Here is an 18,943-nt window from a genome sequence, read left to right as displayed (position 1 = left end):
TTTTATCCTGTTCAGCATTGGCATACTTCAAAGCCTGACGGTCTCTAATCAATACAGGCAATTTTGTGTTCTTCATGTGGTGAGATGCTCTCCCAGTGTCTTTTCCAGGCGTTGATGAGCCTGAAATGTTCCTGATGTAAGAAGGTGGCCTTTAACAGTGGAGGTTATCTGGAGTGTAGTCTATTAATTTCGATATCAAGCTTGTAATGGTGGATGGGTAGTTAATGGTTAGACTGGATTTTTCTATATTCTCTGAGAAGAGAATAACTTCTTCGTAGTTTTGACGGTGGGATGAGTCGCTAAGAATGGAAGCCAATAGTTCGGGACCGAGGGAAGCATACGCAGCTGCCGAGAATATAAGTCCGATAGATGATGATCTGATTATGGACGTTGAGGAACCCCATGTGATGCCACATAGATTTTGGATTAAGTTATTTCGCGTTTTTAGTTTTCCTGTTTTTCTTTGTAGGTGTTTTTTAAAACCTAAAGTTCTGTTAGGATCAGATCCTATCCCTAACAATACATATTGAAGCAGGTTTTCAAACAAAGCTAAAAACAGCCTTTGCTTTTATTGACCTATGACATGCATACGATGCTTACTACCGAAACACCCTTTTAAGTCACAATGGGCAACTTTAAAAGTTTCCAAATGAAGCTCAGCAATGGACTGCCGCAGGGATCTGTTTTGGCACTCTTACCATTTAATTTTTACATCGCGGACCTGCCTAGGACGACTTCGCAGAAATTTGACTACGCTGATGCAGTAAGACATAATATTACAGACAACTTTGGATGTGTAATCTTTTATTGGGGGGTTGTTTCGTTTTTTTTTTAATTTATTTTTGAAGGGCCGCTTACGTACAAATATATACCACCAACTTATACGAAACATAGAGCAAAGAAAACATTTTAATCAGATTAGACTTTAGAAAAAATACTTTAACAATTATGCAGACTTAGTTAATTTAAAGCCTTAGTGAGTAACGGTTTATGTTAATAAAGATTTGGTGATGTTCTGTCAAGTTAGTTAAATTCGTTTAGTTAAATTAGCTATTCTAAATAAAGGGATAATAACATTGAGCCTCGACCTGCTTTGAATGCGAGATTTCATTTCAACTGAAGCATATTATATTTGTGTATTTATTAATTAGGAAACCAGTTTAATAATCTCAATATTTGTAATCAACAGAGTTGCCGTTTTGCCGGGATAGTAAATATTGTAGGACGTAATATAACGTCATGTACTGTAATCATGCAAACATAAGGTTATTTTTACACTAGTTCAGATGTATATAGGGTAGCGATAAAGTATGGAAACACGGTAATTTCTCGGAAACCGCTGGAACGATTTTTACAGATTTTAGTGGGTTTTAATTTTTTAAAGCGGCCGATATTATAGTGCTGGTTACATTGTGGGTCTCTCGTTTTTCTGTAAATCTAATGAACTTTCGTATTTCAAATAGAACATCCTGTATATTTTTTGCGTTTTGAAGTCCATAAGAAATACTAATTATTTTTCATGTTACATTCCCTATACCTAAATGCCATAATTTTGAAGTTATTGGTACATTTATTAAAAAAAATGTTAAACAAATTATAAAAATCAATTTTATCGCCAACCGTCACTAAAGTCATTCATTATTGTACTCATTTGCCACCATTTGCGGCAGTAAAGTAACAGTTTATTGTACTGAAAGAAGAATTTTACTTTACCTGCCGCGATTAATCAAATTAACTGAGATTGAATGTAAGTGGTCAGTGGCAGTAATCGATTATTTATTTGAGTGACCTTAAAATTTATTTACTTTAATTATTAAAAAGATTGTACAAAATTTACGTTATTATTAATTAAATTTATGTAAGAAAATGAAATTCTGTAGTATTTTGCAATTATATTTATAAAGCATAAATCAAAACTTTACAGATTTAGTAATTAGGTATTCAATATCGATACCTAACAACTATCGATTAAACATCGACGAGCCTTCTGTCATTACTGTCATACTAAATTTTTATTTCGTGTAAAAGTAAAAGAATTCTTAAATCTTTTAAGTTTCGTATTAATGCAAATATAAACTTACGTGCATAGAAATCTTCCAACCTAAAAATTTGGTCATTTTTGAAGTCTCGTATTTCCTAAACCTGTTGTTAAAGTTATTTTTTAATATGTTATAGCCTTATTCTTCAACAATATCGCTGTTATAATATTATTGCTAAACAGGTAAGTGTTATTTTATACCGGGTGTAACAATGATAGTGTGTTTTTTCCTCAAAGTTCGGAACACCCTGTGGAATATTCTAGCGTATATAAAATATTGAAATTAAAACTGAACTGTAGCCTTAGGCATTCTTAATATTTTTCTTTTTGATCCATTCGCTTATCTTGGATAATAAAAAAGTTAGGTAGTTTAACAACTAGCAACGATCTTCATCAATACAGGGTGTTTCTAAATAAGTGCGACAAACTTTAAGGGGTAATTCTGCATGAAAAAATTAGGTTTATAATCGTATGTTCGCAAATGCTTCGTTTCAGAAATACGGGATGTTGAATTTGTTCGTACAATTTGACGATTTATTTATTGCTCTAAAACCGCATGAGATATACAAATGAAATTGGGTAGGTTTTAAGAGGTAATTATTGCGCATTTTTTGGCATACAGTTAAGAATTTTATATTCACCATTGGCGTGCATACGGGTAATATGACCGGGTAATATGACCAGTATGCACGCCAATGGTGAATATAAAATTCTTAACTGTATGCCAAAAAATGCGCAATAATTACCTCTTAAAACCCACCCAATTTCATTTGCATATCTCAACCGGTTTTAGAGCAGTAAATAAATCGTCTGCTTGTAAAAAAAATTCAACATCCCGTATCTCTTAAACGAAGCATTTGCAGACACATGTTTTTAAATGGAACGGTCATTATTTTTCATGTAGAATTTCCCCTGAAAGTTTGTCGCACTTATTTAGAAACACCTTGTATTGATGAAGAACGTTGCTAGTTGTTAAAATACCTAACTTTTTTATTATCCAACATAAGCGCATGAATCAAAAAGCAAAATGTTAAGAAAGCCTAAGGCTACAGATGAGTTTTGATTTCAATATTTTATATACGCTAGAATATTCCACAGGGTGTTCCGAACTTTGAGGAAAAAACACACTATCATTGTTACACCCGGTATAAAATAACACTTACCTGTTTAGCAATAATATTATAACAGCGATATTGTTGAAGAATAAGGCTATAACATATTAAAAAATCACTAAAATCGGCCAACAGGTTTAGGAAATAAGATTCTTCAAAAATGACCAAATTTTTAGGTGGGCCGATTTCTATGCACGTAAGTTTAGTATGAAATGGTGTTTTTATTAATTCGATTATATATAGGACGGTGATAAATATGTAGGTACTGATAATTTGTTAGCAAATACATTTATTTAGATTTTCTACTATTCATCACGGGAAAAGCAACTTCGCTGCGGGAAGCTACACTTCATAAACAATGGCGTAACAATAAACGGTATTTTTAATTTTTGGTATTTTACTTTAAGTATCAAAATTAGTATATTATTTAAATATAAATACGATAAAACTGTTTAAAATATATTTATTTCGTTGAAATCATGATAATAGAAGTATAACTTCTTTCGTGCGTACCAAGTACACACACTCTTTTTTCATTAGAAGGATGTAATTAAGTAAATATTAAGTAAGTGTTAATGTTTTTTATGATTGGCGATAAAAATTTGTATGCACCACGTCAGTAAAGACTCTTTATCGAACTCGTCTGTTATTCGCCTTGCTCGCTACGCTCGCTCGGCTCATAATGTCAGACTCGTTCGATAGAGATTGACTTTACTGACTTGGTACATAAATAACTATTTTCGGCCCGGATAGACAATATTTTAGGTTCTTTGGATCATTGGAAACAAAAAAGGTCTTTTGTAATTTCCTGTAAAGTTAATCGTTTCCGAGTTTTAAAGAATTTAAAACTGAAAAAAATCGAAAAATTACGATATTTAAGGTTTTAAAACACAAGTAAAAATATTATTTTTAAAACTGCGAAGTGCCTATAGTCAAGTTCAAACCTTATTTTATCAGTTATCTATAATAGACCAGTAAGGATCTGCGAAAAAACGTCTATTTTTGGATGTGAGAGGTGGCATTCGGATTTTTGCAGATAAAGTTAGGTGACACCTTCAGTAATAATAATTGACTTATGCTCCTTCTCAAATATGCCCGGAACATTAATAAAAAAATTAAAATATTTAAAAATTTCGAAAAACGTCGATTTTTTTCTGCTTTCTTTGCTTATAACTTTAAAACGATTCGTTTTCGAACAAAGTCGTACAGAAATAAAATAAATATAATTGAATTTTGTATGATACACGACTGGTCAAAAATGTCTTAACGTATTACCTTTTCTGCAATATAGCAATAAATACAAAATAAGGGGGCAAAATACGCCTGCTGTTATTCAATGTTTTTAACCACTTTGGTAGCCTCAGAACGTAATTCGCTTAGGAAATACTCCAGGGAAATAAGATTTTTGTCGGGACACTTGAGCAGCCAGGTTGCAAATTGGTTTTTTGGGTACTATTTACCTAATACATTATACATACTAAAATGCCCGTCACAGTTCGGACGAGAATTTTAGTTATTAACAAATAAGGATCAAAAATGGCAGTTTTTTCGTTTAAATCGCTACAAGTAAAAATAGCATAATTAAATATCTTATTTATAGTATTCTTCTTTTAGTAGATGAGCCAATGTTTAAAACGGCAGTTTTTTAATTATGGTCCGATCATTTGTTGCTTCGAAAATTGCAAAATAAAACTAAAATTTCGAAAATAAAAAATTTGCTATAACTTTCGCGAAAGTGACCTTGCGACTTTTATATTTCACAAAAAGTTGAATCAAAGAGTCCATATATTGCACAAAAAATTATAAGACGATTCGTCAATTAGTTTAAATTTTATTCAATTTGTTTATCCCAAAGAGCTTTTTTTTGTAAGGTTATTGTTCAGAAAATAATAATTATATAGAAATTCTGTGAAAACCACATGAAAGAACAATAGTCTTCTTTTCAAATTTTTGAAGAAAATCGTTAAAAAGTAATTTTTGTCACTACGAAAATATTTTACTAAAGTAGAGTCATTTTTGGCTTGAAAAAAATTTAAAGAGCTTTGTTAATATTGACTGTAGAGTAAATTTACCTTGGAATTTCAAAAGCTGGTATTTTTACAAAATTTTCAAAAAAAACTTTTCGCCTATATTAATTACCGTCAAAGTTAGCCACTTTTATTATTTAATTCACAGTTACTTCAATATACATTAAATTCTCCTGTAACTGTGTTAGTTACCATACTACTCCGAAACGGCTTGACCGATTTTTATGAAATTTTACAAGTGTATCCTATGGGACTGAGAATAGGTTTTAATCTATTTTTCATATCCATAAGTTATAAGGGGGGTTGCCCCGCTGATATTTTTTTTATTTTTTTGGACAAAATAGTATATCTTAATTTTATATGATGTAGGATTAAAAAATACATACAACCCTTAATTTACACTTTTCCATCACCAACCCCTATTTGTTAATATCCATCTATATATTTACATCTATAAAATTCTCCTGTCACAGTGTTAGTTGTCATACTCCTCCGAGACCGCTTGACCGATTTTTTATAAAATTATATAATGTATCTTCGGTGGGTCTTAGAATCGGTCGTAATCTATTTTTATTATCCCTGAGTGATAAGGGGAACTCCCGCTAACATTTTGAAATGTTAGGTGGGGATTTACGTACATAACGTACTCTACAAGACTACGAGTACATACAATTTAAAAAAATTATGATCAAAATCCATCAACAATCTCTGGAGACATTAATGGCAGCATATATGTTTGAAGAATCAGTTTCATTTTTTGAGTGCACTGATTTTAATAATTCATTTCCACCGACCACACATCGATTTCGTTAGAACTTTATTTTTAAAGCTTTATTAACAACTCTGTTGAAGTTTAAAGTTTACTCAAACTTTTACACATAAACTATATACCTTCAGCTTCGAAATGGCGCTAGTGGGGTTGCTTAATTGTTATAAACAAAGTAGCTGTCAATTAAATAAAAAAAGTGGCTAACTTTGACTGTAATTAACCTAGGCAAACAGTGTTTTTTTGAAAATTCGTATAAAAATACCAGATTTTCAAATCCCAAAGTAGTTTTAATCTACAGTTAATATAAACAAAGTTATTCAAATTGTTTATGAACTAAAAATTACCCTACTTTAGTAAAATGTTTTCGGAATTATAAAAATGACTTATTAATGATTTTTTTTAAATACTTTGAAATCATGACTTTTCTTGTTTCATTTGGTTTTCACAAAATTGCTATTACGTTAGTATTTTCTGAACAATATTATTGCGAAAAAAAGCTCCTTGGGATAAACAAATTGAATAAAATTTAAACTAATTGACGAATCGTCTTAAATTTTTTTTTGCATTATACGAACTGTTTGTCTCAACTTTTCGTGCAATATGAAAGTCTTAAGGTCATTTTCAAAAAAGTTATAGCAATTTTTTTATTTTCGAAATTTTAGTCTTATTTTGCAATTTCTGAAGCAACAAATGATCAAACCGAAATTCAAAAACTTCCATTTTAAACCTTGGCTCATCTACTATGAGAACAACAGTATAAATAAGCTATTTAATGACCCTATTTTTACCCGTAGCGATTTAAACGAAAAAACTGCCATTTTTGACACTTATTTGTTAATAACTAAATTTCTCGTCCGAACTGTGACGGGCATTTTTGTATGTATAATGTATTAGATATATAGTACCCAAAAAACCCATTTGCAACCTGGCTGCTCAAGTGTCCCGAACATGGTATATTTTTGCCTTATTTGCCTGGAGTAAAATTCTTTGTAACATACTTAAACCGTGTACCAAATTTAATTAAAATAGACCTAATAGATTTTGCATAATAAATTTGCAATCTAAATGTTTTTAAATAAGTTAAAAATTTTTAAAATCTTTCTGAACAAAAAGTAGACCATTTAAAAGTTGTCTAATTTATTTACATATAAAGTGGTGCTCTACCTATCTAATACACTTTACAGAATTAAAATCGGATTATTTAAGGGGCCTCAGCAATGTTTTAAACTTATAAACAATTTTTTGGCTTATAAACAAATAGCTTTGTTTAATAATAAAAAAATTAATTTTTAGCAATGCAAATAATTAAAACCGGTATAATTTGACTTAAACTTTCAAATGCTGTCAGCAGAATTGCTATTTTATTTTTTAATCAAAAGTTATTCGCGTTCAAAAATTGCAATTTTTCGAATTTTTGAGAGTTCCACTGCGTTTATCTCGAAAACTATGCATCCTACAAAAAAACTTGTAAGAACATTTTTTGTTTAGAATTACCAAGAAATACAAAAAATGTTTTATTTTGTAAAAAATCTATGTTATGTAATTCCTCAAGTTCTTTGTTTATAACAATCTTATCGACATCCGGATCAACTGTTACCCAAAAAAATCGTGTTCTACGGGTCAAAAAATACATAAAAATCTTGGGTAAGTCCATCTAAATAAAGGAGCCCGTAGCACCCCCTCCTGGCCACAGGACTAATTTGTTTATAAGCCAAAAAATTGTTTATAACTTTAAAACATTGCTGAGGCTGCTTAAACAATCCTATTTCAATTGTGTAAAGTGCATTAGATAGGTGGAGTGCTTCTTTATATACAAAAAAAATTGACAAATCTTTGTATGTTCTAGTTTTTGTTGTGCAACATTTTTAAAAATTTTAATTTTTTAAAAAAAGTTTAGATTGCAAAATTATTATTCAAAATCTAGTAAGTCAATTTTAATGAAATTTGGTGTAAAGTTTTAGCACATTACAAAAATTTTCTAAGCGAATTAGGAAGGTTCCAAGTGTAACCTAAGTGATGGAAAATTATTGAATAAGGACAGGCTTGTTTTGCCCCCTTATTTTATATTTATTGCTATTTTGCAGCAAATGTGATAAATTAAGACATTCTTAACCAATCGCATATGATAGAAAATTTAATTATCTTTGTTTTATTCCTATACGACTTTGTTCCAAAATAAATCGTTTTAAAGTTATAAGCAAAAAAATAGAAAAAAAAACGAAATTTTTTGAAATTTTTAAATATTTTATTTTTTTTTTATTAATGTTCCGGGCATATTTGAGAAGGAGCATAAATCAATTATTATTAACGAAGTTATCACTTAACTTTATCCGCAAAAATCTGAATGCCACCTCTCACATCCACCTAAAAACAGGTCCTTACTGGTCTATAAGTTATTTGGTCTTATTTCATTTTAAAACATTGTTTTTTAGTTGTTAATGCAACCCGATCGCCCTTCCTCTCATATGCGCAGCATTATTAATTAAAAAAAAGGTTTTAGAATAAAACCTGCCAAATATTCTTATAGGGAGCTGATAGAAGCAAGTTTGAGCTTTCAGAAAAAAAAAAGCAGAAAAGAAAAAAGGAGAAATGTGTAAAAATCGTTCCAACGGTTTCCGAGAAATGTGTTTCCATACTTTATCGCTACCCTGTATGATAAAACATTACTGTAAAATACTGTACTGTACAATAAACATATGTACTTTAAAAAATACTGAATTATAATGAAGAATGTGTATCATAAAATTTAAATATAAAGCCTACTTTTACTCGGAAACAACGGAATTTTACTCTTTAGAGGTCTTTCTATGGTCAGCCACTACAGCAAAAATAAAAATATTTATTGTTATTTAAAAAAGCCATAAATAATTAAAAATGCAATAAAGGTGAAAAAAATCAAAAGTCCGCTACTTTTATTTTCGTTGAAAATGTGTCATTTGTTCTGTGATGTAGCTCATTAAGGGATTTTAGTAATTTTTTATACATCAAACATTGGATATTTATTCTATTCAATAAGTCACAGTGATTTTCTCCGGAGATTTTGAAAGTTTATAAAAAAACTTTCGTTCGAATATAGTTATTTTCCTAACGAGTGCGGAAAGTCATACTTTTTCGCACGCGATTGCAATTTGCCGAACGACGCGAAGCGGAGTTCGGCAAGCAGTCCAGTGCAGAAAGAGACTTTCCGCAAGAGTTAGGAACAAAATTTTTTCTACGAGCGTTTAAAAAATGACCAAATACTAATCAATTAATTGAATTAATATGAAAATTACAACACCGCCCAACACCGAAAGGTACAAATCGGTCTACTGATTAAGTAAAGTAAAAAAATATGAAAATACATACTATTTATTATGTATCACTTTATCAATCAAAGATAGAGTAAACATTTAAATTTTTAATTATAACGCGGGCACATAAATTTGATACACCCTGTATATTGATTTGTAACTATTTAGTAGAAGGTAGCTTTTACGCAGTGGTTTTCTCCTTAATGAGTTTTTCCCTGAAGACTTAAAGACATTTGTAAATACAGTGAAGTGAAATGACAATTTATTTCGGATTATAATTTAAAAAGATTGTTTGTTACGGGAAGGTAAAATCCACAGGTAGCTGTAATTATTAGTTTTTACAAAAATAAAGGTAGAGAGATTTGGAATTTTAAGTCTGTTTGTTTTAAGCATAAGAGTATTTGTATAATTTCCGGAAAGTGATTAGGATGAGTAGAAGTATTGTTTGAAAGAATGCCTGGTTTTTCGAATGAAAAAGAGGAATGTGGAAAGAGAAATGTTTCTGATTGGCTTGGCAATTTGGAATGGGGAAAGGGAAGTTTGAATGTGCAGACAGTTTTGGAAAAGAAAATCATTGTGTGGTCGGCATCCGAGAAAGGCAGTCGAAAGTTTTCGCGTATAGTTCAGAAGCAAGTACTTGATAGTGGCGAGTGGCTGAAAAGTGGAACGAGAGACAAATCCAATTGAGAAGAAAAACCTCTTTGATTCTGTAAAGTCCAAGAGAGTAAGTTACAAGATTTATCGTTATTAAATTTATTTGTGACACCAAGTAAAACAGATACTTGGGTCTCAGGAGATTATTATTGAGAGAAAGAGAGGAGAGAGTTTTGGAGTTTATTGAACGAGTACTGGTCAAAAGCGGCCTGGCTTGTGGTTTGGAGAAATAGTTGCTGGTATGCTGCTGGATTGATGCTGAGAACGGAGAGGGCTTTGATTGGTAGCCTAACATAATCAACAAGAAAGAGCTGTTTGGGTCAAAAGGAGACATCATTGTGTGTGATTCAAAAAGGTCAGTCAATAACTTATGTGATAGATGTTCTTTATAATCAGAAGTTAAGATATTTGCGTAAAAGCATATGAATTAAGGTTCCAACATTTCAATAATTTAATAGGAATATAATTAGTTTTGCAAATACCTAAATTTGTTTGTTTAGCTTATTTTATAAATGGTATCAGGAACAAAGCGATAAATATTTGTTTAAGTTAGATTAATTATATGGTATAAGTTTCATTTGGACAATTATGCCCACAGGATTTAATTGATAGATTTTCAGAGCACTGCTTTTGATAATAAAGGTATTTGTATGTGCTTATTTATGATTTTTCTATTTATTTCCTTCTCCTATTTTATCCCGATAAGGATCAACTAAGAGATACTGAAGTCACGAGAAAGGATAAGTATAACCTAAGATAATTTTAGTTAATTTTTATGACAAAAAGGCACCCTGAGATTTTTTATTAATTGTTTATGTATGATTTGCGTCAATTCAATAATTAATTCAATAAATACTCAATTAAAATAAAAATAATAGAAAGCAGATCATAACAATACACAAATTAATTCTTTGACACAAGGTTGTCAAAACCAAACTTTTAAAGTCAATATCAAACATTTTTTTGGACCCACCTTCGGTTGGGGGTAAACCCACAGACCCCTGACAGGGGGCCGCCAACATCGTACTAACGGCCCTGATTCGCGCACATATAAATTTATTCCCAACACGCCTAAAGAAGTATAACTTCAAAAAGTTGCTTTTGAATGAGATGTTTGAAATTAAAAATCGCCTTACATTTTCTCTTAGTTTTTCACCCCTGTAACTTATTAAAATAAACATTATAGAAGTTTTCAGGGACTTTCGGCCCTCGGTAAGAACGTCATCTTTCATTCTGCGTTTAAATTTTTCAAAAATACTTATCAGTTTTCTCAGGATTCGAAAAAAATGAATCCCATTTAAATAGCATTGGAGCCGAAGCTTCGTACCGATCCCCTTAAAATTACCTCCATTTGCCAAAATATGTTTGTAAAACTACGAATATAAGTTTTATTATGTCGCAAAGCAGATATTGGACTACACTAGATAATTTATGTCGTCCCGCTGCCAAACTTTCCTCTCTCCCGACCAAAACATAAAACCCAATACAAAACAAAATACAGAGCTGCTCTTGGAAGCTTCCAGAAAAGAAATGGAAATAAATAGGATCGGAATCACGTTAACTGGCTTCGCCGCCAAAATAAATTCAAATAAAGGTTCAGACTGTTCAGAGTTCAGAGCGGGAAATACTCCAAATCTAAGGGTGTTGGATGAGAGGATCGTGGATTTTTATTAAGATAGAATCGAGTGTTATTAACGAGGTCGATGTTTTTACAAGAAAGGAAGAGATAAAAAAAGCGAAATTAAATATAGAAATAGAATAAATAAGGGCAAAAATTGCAGACTTTAGCACGATAGATATAGTCGAGGAAATTAAGCATTTTGGCTCGCAATTTTTTCGTCCAGCATGGATTTACTTGAAATTTTCAAAGAAGGTAGGAAATAGTCCAAGGATCATTTTCTATATCATGCTGCTGTCCGCTAAAACCTTGGGGGTAGTTGCCACCCCATCTAGGGGGTGGAAATTTTTTATTACATTTTAACCATGTAAATCGATGTAAAAAGTAATTATAAGAAAAAATTGTTTTTTACATTTTTTTCGTTATTCATTATTCATTATATTTTCATATATTTTTGAGTTATTCATGGTTGAAAGTAACAGTTTTTCGACGGAAAAATCGACCTTTTTAGAGAGTTTTTTGAGAATAACTCGAAAAATATGCATTTAATCAAAAAACTGTAGATATCAAAATTGTATCTTTTAGTAACACAAACGAAACTGTTTTTCTATAATATTTTTACGACCAATACAAACCGAGATGCGGCATGTTAAAGGTTAGCTTTTTTCGTCAAATGCATAATTTGAAATAATCAAAGCCAAATAACGGGAAAACTTTGCATTTTGCCAGGAAAACTTACATGATATTTTTTCAAGCATACAATAAGATCTTTCAAAAAAAATAATAAAATAATTCTACCATAAAAATTGAGCAACTTATGATCAAAAAAAAAGTCGGTACCTGTTTTTCTCTACGAAAAAAACAGTGAAAACAACCCCCTAACTACCCTTGTAACTAAAAATTGGTCTTTGCCTTTCTGTAATTTCTTTTATGTTTATATTATCAATATTCCCAAGAAGTTTGACCTATTTAAAAGGCCTTATTTTAGAAAAATTGGAGTTTAAAGAAAAATTAATTTTTTGCAATTTTGCATTTTTATCATTTTCTTTAAAATATCTCCGAAAATACTAAAGATACGAAAAAAATGATGGACTACTAAATTGTAGCTTTTTTAATAGTTAAAATTTTTTTATGCATAGATTTTCATTATAGTGAACAGTTAACGAGATATAGCTGTTTAAAACATCTATTTACGAGCAAACGTCCCCTTATTCGAGCCCTTTAAACCCACCTCAATTAAAAATTAAGGGAACTTATGGAATTTAATTTACACAGTATTATTACTCTTCAAAAATCCTACAAAACTATTATTTAAAAAACTTTTGATCGCCAAAAATGACGGAATTATGTTTATAAAACTAAATTTTTCTTTCGAAAAATTCGATTAGTCCCCTTAGAGAGCATTTTCAATGTATCTATATAATACCACAGAGCCGGTTCGTATACTGGATGACTAAAAAACTATTTGTATGTGTATTTTTATATATTTGTAAATTCGTATTTTTGTGTAAATAAATGTTTTTGTAATTATTTAATTCTACTTTCTTTTCTATATAGTTCTATTAATGTCTACTTATAAAAATTACAATGTTATTAAGGGTGGTTTTTAAGGGTTGAAATATTATGATATTATATCCTAAAGCATAAAACAATCATTATTTAACTAGTCAAAACCAAATTTTACCTATATTAAAGTTTATAATGTTTTTATATAATTTTTGACAATAAGGGTAGTTTACACTCCTAAAAATAATCAACGCCCTTGAGCATGATATAGAATATGAAGTACAGGGTAAGATGATCCTAACCCCAAATTTTTATGTAAATTGATGCAAGCCGAAATTATTATTTTAGGATAAGTAAACTTTTCATATACAGCTACAACAAGGGTGGTTTTAAGGGTTGAAATATTGTGATATTATATCTTAAAGCACGAAACAATCATTATGTAACTAGTAAGAAGCAAATGTTGACAATATTAAAGTTTAAAATGTTATTTTATAATTTTTTAAAATTAGGGGTGGTTTTCACCCTTAAAAAACCAAAAGCGTACAACGGTTCAATATAGAAAATGAACTAGAGGGTGAAATGAGCCTAATTCCAAATTTTTGTACAAATCGATGCTGGACGAAAAAATTGCGAGGTTTTGCCATTTTCCAGCTTCATTTCCTCGACTAATACATGAAATTAATATTAGAAGTTGTTCTGAAGCTATTTAGTTATTAAATTAATATTTCTAAATTAATATTAGGGGCACAAGAGATACCTGAATGGAAGGACATAGGCAGACAGACAAGGATCCATCCAGGATTATGATGCCAAAAAAAAGAAGGGAACGTTGCCTAGGTAACTGCTAAAATAACCAAAACAGTGGTGTCAAAGTGTGGTCAAAATTTAGCAAAATATGAGCGAAATGGACTCATTTTTGTGATGAAAGCGCGAAAATCTGCATTTTGCCCCATTATAATACAATATTTTTACATTTGGATACATGAAATTTAATCATGAGAGCGCTAAAATCTGCATTTTCCCCCCTGGTAATACAATTTTTTTTCTATAACTCGCCAAAAACACCAGAAGTTTCAACAAATTTTCCGTAAAAAATAAAAACAAATCGGATGTCAAGAAATAATCAGAAAAGTAGGGGACGTTGCATTACAGTTGAAGCCGATAAAGAAATAAAAAAAATCCTTTATAAAAGGTATATGTATATTTAATATCCCTAAAAAGGGCTACATCACAGAACTAGTTTTCGATTGGTTGACCAATCATCATCAGTGCTTACCTAAAATGAATATAACCTGGCAAAATAATGCAAGGATTTTGAAATTTTGACTACGATTAAGAAAAGTTGTAGGTTATACTCACGTGAAGTTTACATGCTAACCACCAAGATATAGTTTTACAAAAATATGTGGTTCGAAGCCCTTTACAAATAATCCGTCAAGGAAACATCGGTTAAAAATGCTACCTTAAGCTTGGATGTTTAAAATATTTATTAATACACACCAGGTAACATCTGAACTATGGTTTTGCTTGTTCACATGGTGATAGTATGGCAGCAAGTGACAATGAAATGGATGGAGTTACATCTTTCTTATTTTAACTGGCTGTACACCATAGTCTTTAAATATGACAGGTTAATTTTTCAACTTCCTATGGAACTGTCACTTCTGTTATGTCATCATTCGGGAGTCTCCAACCATTTCATTGTCACTTGCTACCATACTGTCACCATGTGAACAAGTAAAACCATAGCTCAGATGTTACCTGGGGCGTATTAATAAATATTTTAAACATCCATGCTTAAGATAGCATTTTTAACCGATGTTTCCTTGACGGATTACTTGTAAAGGGCTTTGACCCACATATTTTTGTAAAACTATATCTTGGTGGTTAGCATGTAAACTTCACGTGAGTATAACCTACAAGTTTTATTAATCGTAGTCAAAATTTCAAAATCCTTGCATTATTTTACCAGGTTATATTCGTTTTAGGTAAGCACTGATGATGATTGGTCAACCAATTGAAAACTAGTTCTGTGATGTAGCCCTTTTTACGGATTTTAAATATATACCTTTTATAAAGGATTTTATTGTTTTTTGTATTACATGGTATACAGCCAACTACAGGAAAACTTTTTCCTTGTGGATTTTGAAATAAAAAAACAAAGGCCCAGAAAGAGATGGTTGGATGACGACTTGAAAAACATAAATACAAGACAATGAAGGAGAATGGCACCAAAGATATCTGAATGGAAGGACATAGTCAGACAGACAAGGATCCGTCCAGGTTTATGATACCAAATAGAAAGAAGGGGACGTTGCCTAGGCAACGACTAAAATAACCAAGAACATGTTGTCAAAGGATGGTCAAAGTTTAGCAAAATCTGGACTCATTTTCCTCCACTCCGCCGGAATCAGTAGTGGCTGCAAGACGCTTGCAGCCACTACTAACGTTGTACGCAGACATTGTACGTATAAGCAGAAAAGCACACTTTAAGAAGAAAAAAATATGGTGATATTATTCATGAAAATATCTTTACAAAACCCTTAAAAATAACTAAAAAATTCTGTTGTTATATACTTACAATTCGAACACCATATATAGCATTCCTTCCGATGAATAGGTCTCCAGCAATTCTACTATGTGTGGATGTTTGAGCATATGACATATCGTAGCTTCTCTTTTCAAATCTGAAAAGAAAAACAAAAACAAATTAAAAGTGGTACTTACACTAGTACATATTAGTTTTATTGGCAATTTTAGCACATTCTACATTTTGTTATTGAATTTAGTCTCCCTTAATTGGATAAACTTATTACAACGAACCTGTAATGCCTGCAGACTTAAAAAAAATATGTTGTTCTGCCAGCCAAGTCTCCATACCTTTTATCATATCTTCGTTGAAAAAAAATTTAGGCATCATTAATTTTTTTTGAGTAGAAGAAAGACAAGATCGTCTGATGGAGTCAGATCTGATGAATAAGTGGGGTATTCGAGTAATTTGAGCCCTAAATCACGATTAGTTCACACGGCAGAGGCTGCTTCCTGCAAAAACAAAAGATCTTTGGTCATCTTTCCGCGTTTTTCTTCCATATTTTTGCATGTGGTCAATAAAAGCAATAGTAGTTCTCAGTTATTCTTCTTCTTTCAATTCCATCTTCTATCGAAGGTTGAAAATCATCATGGTTATGCGGACCCTGTTGACTGCCGCTCTAAATACCTCTGCACTACTGCATTCGAACCATTCCCGTAAGTTCTTAATAGGCTATTGATTATCTATTATAGAAAGGAACTACAACGTTAACGGGGTTTTATTGTTTAATATAGTCAATGGATCTCTAGATATGAAAAAACCGCGGAGTGCTACCATCTAAAGGGGTGCGTTTTTGAGAAAGGGGTGAATTAGTCCCTAGGCACGGGGCGAATTAGGGTGAGTTCTATGCACTTTTGGTGCAAACACGTCTACAGGAAAATTGTTCCAGGTTAAATTTACTATTGAAATATTACATTTCAAAGTGAAAACTATTTTGTTTTGCAAAAATATATTCAAAAGAAAAGCAAGAAAACAACACGAAAGATAGCAATTTTGTTTTTTGCCCAATAACTTTTTACCATGAGGATATAGGTATAGGCATTGCTTTACAGAAAAAAAACTTCCATCCTTTCTCTTTAAAATGATGTTTCGTAGAAGTCTGTATAATTTATAGTTTCCAAAATATGGTTTTTCAAACTTCGATACTCACAGCGATTTTGACCCATTTTCCTTGTTGCTTCGCAAACATTGTTCTGTAACTTTTTTCTACGCAGCTTTAGGTATATGTAATGAACATTTATTAGGAAGAAAAGTTAATTACCTTTAAAATGGTCTATTGTAGAAGGCTGTATGACCTTTTTTAAGCAAGATATGGTTTCTGAAAATTGTATACTTTTAATGATTTTTGATATATTTTTCGATTATTTTTAAATTTCTCATTATAACTTTTTTATTGTATATTTAGGTATATACACTGTGCAATGAAAAAAATCCTATTTTCTTTACTTTAAAATGGTGTATTGTAAGAAATTCTAGGACTATGTTTAGCTGGAACCATATGCGAACTTTTTTATTATTAACTTTATGAAAAAAATTATTCCTTATAAAATGCTCTGCATAATCTAAAACCTCAGATGCAATCATCAGATATAAAATTTTATCAATATTGTACGAGGTATGTTCAAAAATATGAAGTTCGCTCAAGAGTGAAGTACCTTTATATTTCACAATATCGAAAAATGTTATTAAGAAAAGTTATTTGGAATTAAAAATTATGTTATAATATGCAGCTATATTCTTTTAATTGGAAAAATAAAAACATTAAAATTTTTCTGAAATTACGGATACTTTTGGATATCCTACGGATATCTTATTTAAACATAGTCCTAGAATTTTTTGCAATACACCAGTTTAAAGTAAAGAAAATAAGCTTTGTTTATCGCACAATGTATATATTTAAATGTACAAGAAAAAAAGTCATAAGAAGAAATTTAAACAATAATATCAAAAATCATCAAAAGTATAAAACCTTGAAAAAGCATAACTTGCTTAAAAATAGTAGCACAACCTTATACAATAGACCATTTTAAAGGTAATTGACTTCTATTTCTACTAAATGTACCATTACATATACCTAGAAATGCGTAGAAAAAAGTTACAGAACAATGTTTGCGAAATAATGGGGAAAATGGCCCTAAAAATGCTGTGAGCGGCGAAATTTTAAAAATCCTATTTCGGAAAATATAAATCTTAGTGACTTCTACTGAACGTTATTTTAAAGAGAAAGGACTGAAATTATTTTTCGCTGAAGCAATACCTATATCTATATCCATGAGGAAAAAAATTATGGGGCAAAAAACAAAATTGCTTTCTTTGGTGTTTTTGTCTTGCTTTTCTTTTGAATATATTTTTGTGAAAAAAAAATATTTTTGACTCTAAAATATGATATTTCGATAGAAAATTTAACCTGGAATAATTTTCCTGTAGACGTGTTTGTACCAAAAGTCCATAGAACTCACCCTAATTCACCCTGGGCCTAGGGACTAAGTCGCCCCTTTCTCAAAAACGCACCTATTTAAATGGTAGCACTCCGCGGGTTTTTCAAATATAGAGGTCCATTGACTATATGAGACAATAAAATCCCATTAACGTTGTAGTTCCTTTTAGCTCTCTTATTTTGAACATAATCAATAGCCTATAAGCCAGAATGTTTTTCGTCTTCCCACATTTCGCTTTCCTCGGATTTTGATTTCTCAGTTATTACACTACCCTTTTTCAGAAAATCAATCATTATCAGCAATTCCAAAAAAACTAAAGCAAGAGCTTTTCCCAACAGACTGTCAATACGGATGGAATGGCCCCGTCCCATTCAAATAGTGAAGCGAGATTGCCGCCAACATACAAGAGAGAGGTCCTAAAGAGCGACAGAGAATGGGCAGGAAAATTTGACAAGCCGAGTAATTTGAGTTGCCTATATAAATGGACCCTATTGAATCAGTATTGACAGTTCTTTGAATAGACCTCATATTTTAACTTGAAGGCTAATTGGCAGTAGGTAAATGTTTCAAAATTTAAATGCTTTTTTATATTTACAGAGTAAATAGAGTACAGAGTACCATACTTGTAGGTCTGGATCCCGCGTATGAAAAAAAAGTTGATTAATAACAAGCTGAAAATTTGTTAATATCTTAAGGGTGTCTAGTCGGATAAACTTTGATATATGGGAACACTGGAACAGGGGCAGTTTTAATTGTGGAACAGGTTAAAAATTTGGAACGGTCACACCACGAAAACGGCACATTTATTTTGTCCGACAGAAGAGACTTAAACTCTCCGAACAGAGATTAAACTCTCATGCAAAAATCAGACTGCTATTTATCACCTGTCATAATTCCT

The 18,943-nt window shown here is 31.1% G+C and overlaps 1 protein-coding gene across 1 annotated transcript in view; it reads right to left on the bottom strand.

Moving 5' to 3' along the window:
* The window catches only part of LOC114329137 (peripheral plasma membrane protein CASK-like), a 642,784-nt gene that overhangs the window by 533,953 nt on the left and 89,888 nt on the right, over positions 1-18,943 (bottom strand). The window contains exon 3 of the mRNA XM_050644747.1: positions 15,599-15,704. Within this exon, the coding sequence (XP_050500704.1) occupies positions 15,599-15,704 (106 nt within the window). The remainder of the gene's footprint in view (positions 1-15,598; positions 15,705-18,943) is intronic.

The sequence above is a fragment of the Diabrotica virgifera genome, chromosome 2 (assembly GCF_917563875.1).
Source record: "Diabrotica virgifera virgifera chromosome 2, PGI_DIABVI_V3a".
NCBI lineage: Eukaryota > Metazoa > Arthropoda > Insecta > Coleoptera > Chrysomelidae > Diabrotica > Diabrotica virgifera.
This window is presented reverse-complemented; position numbering and strand designations above follow the sequence as displayed.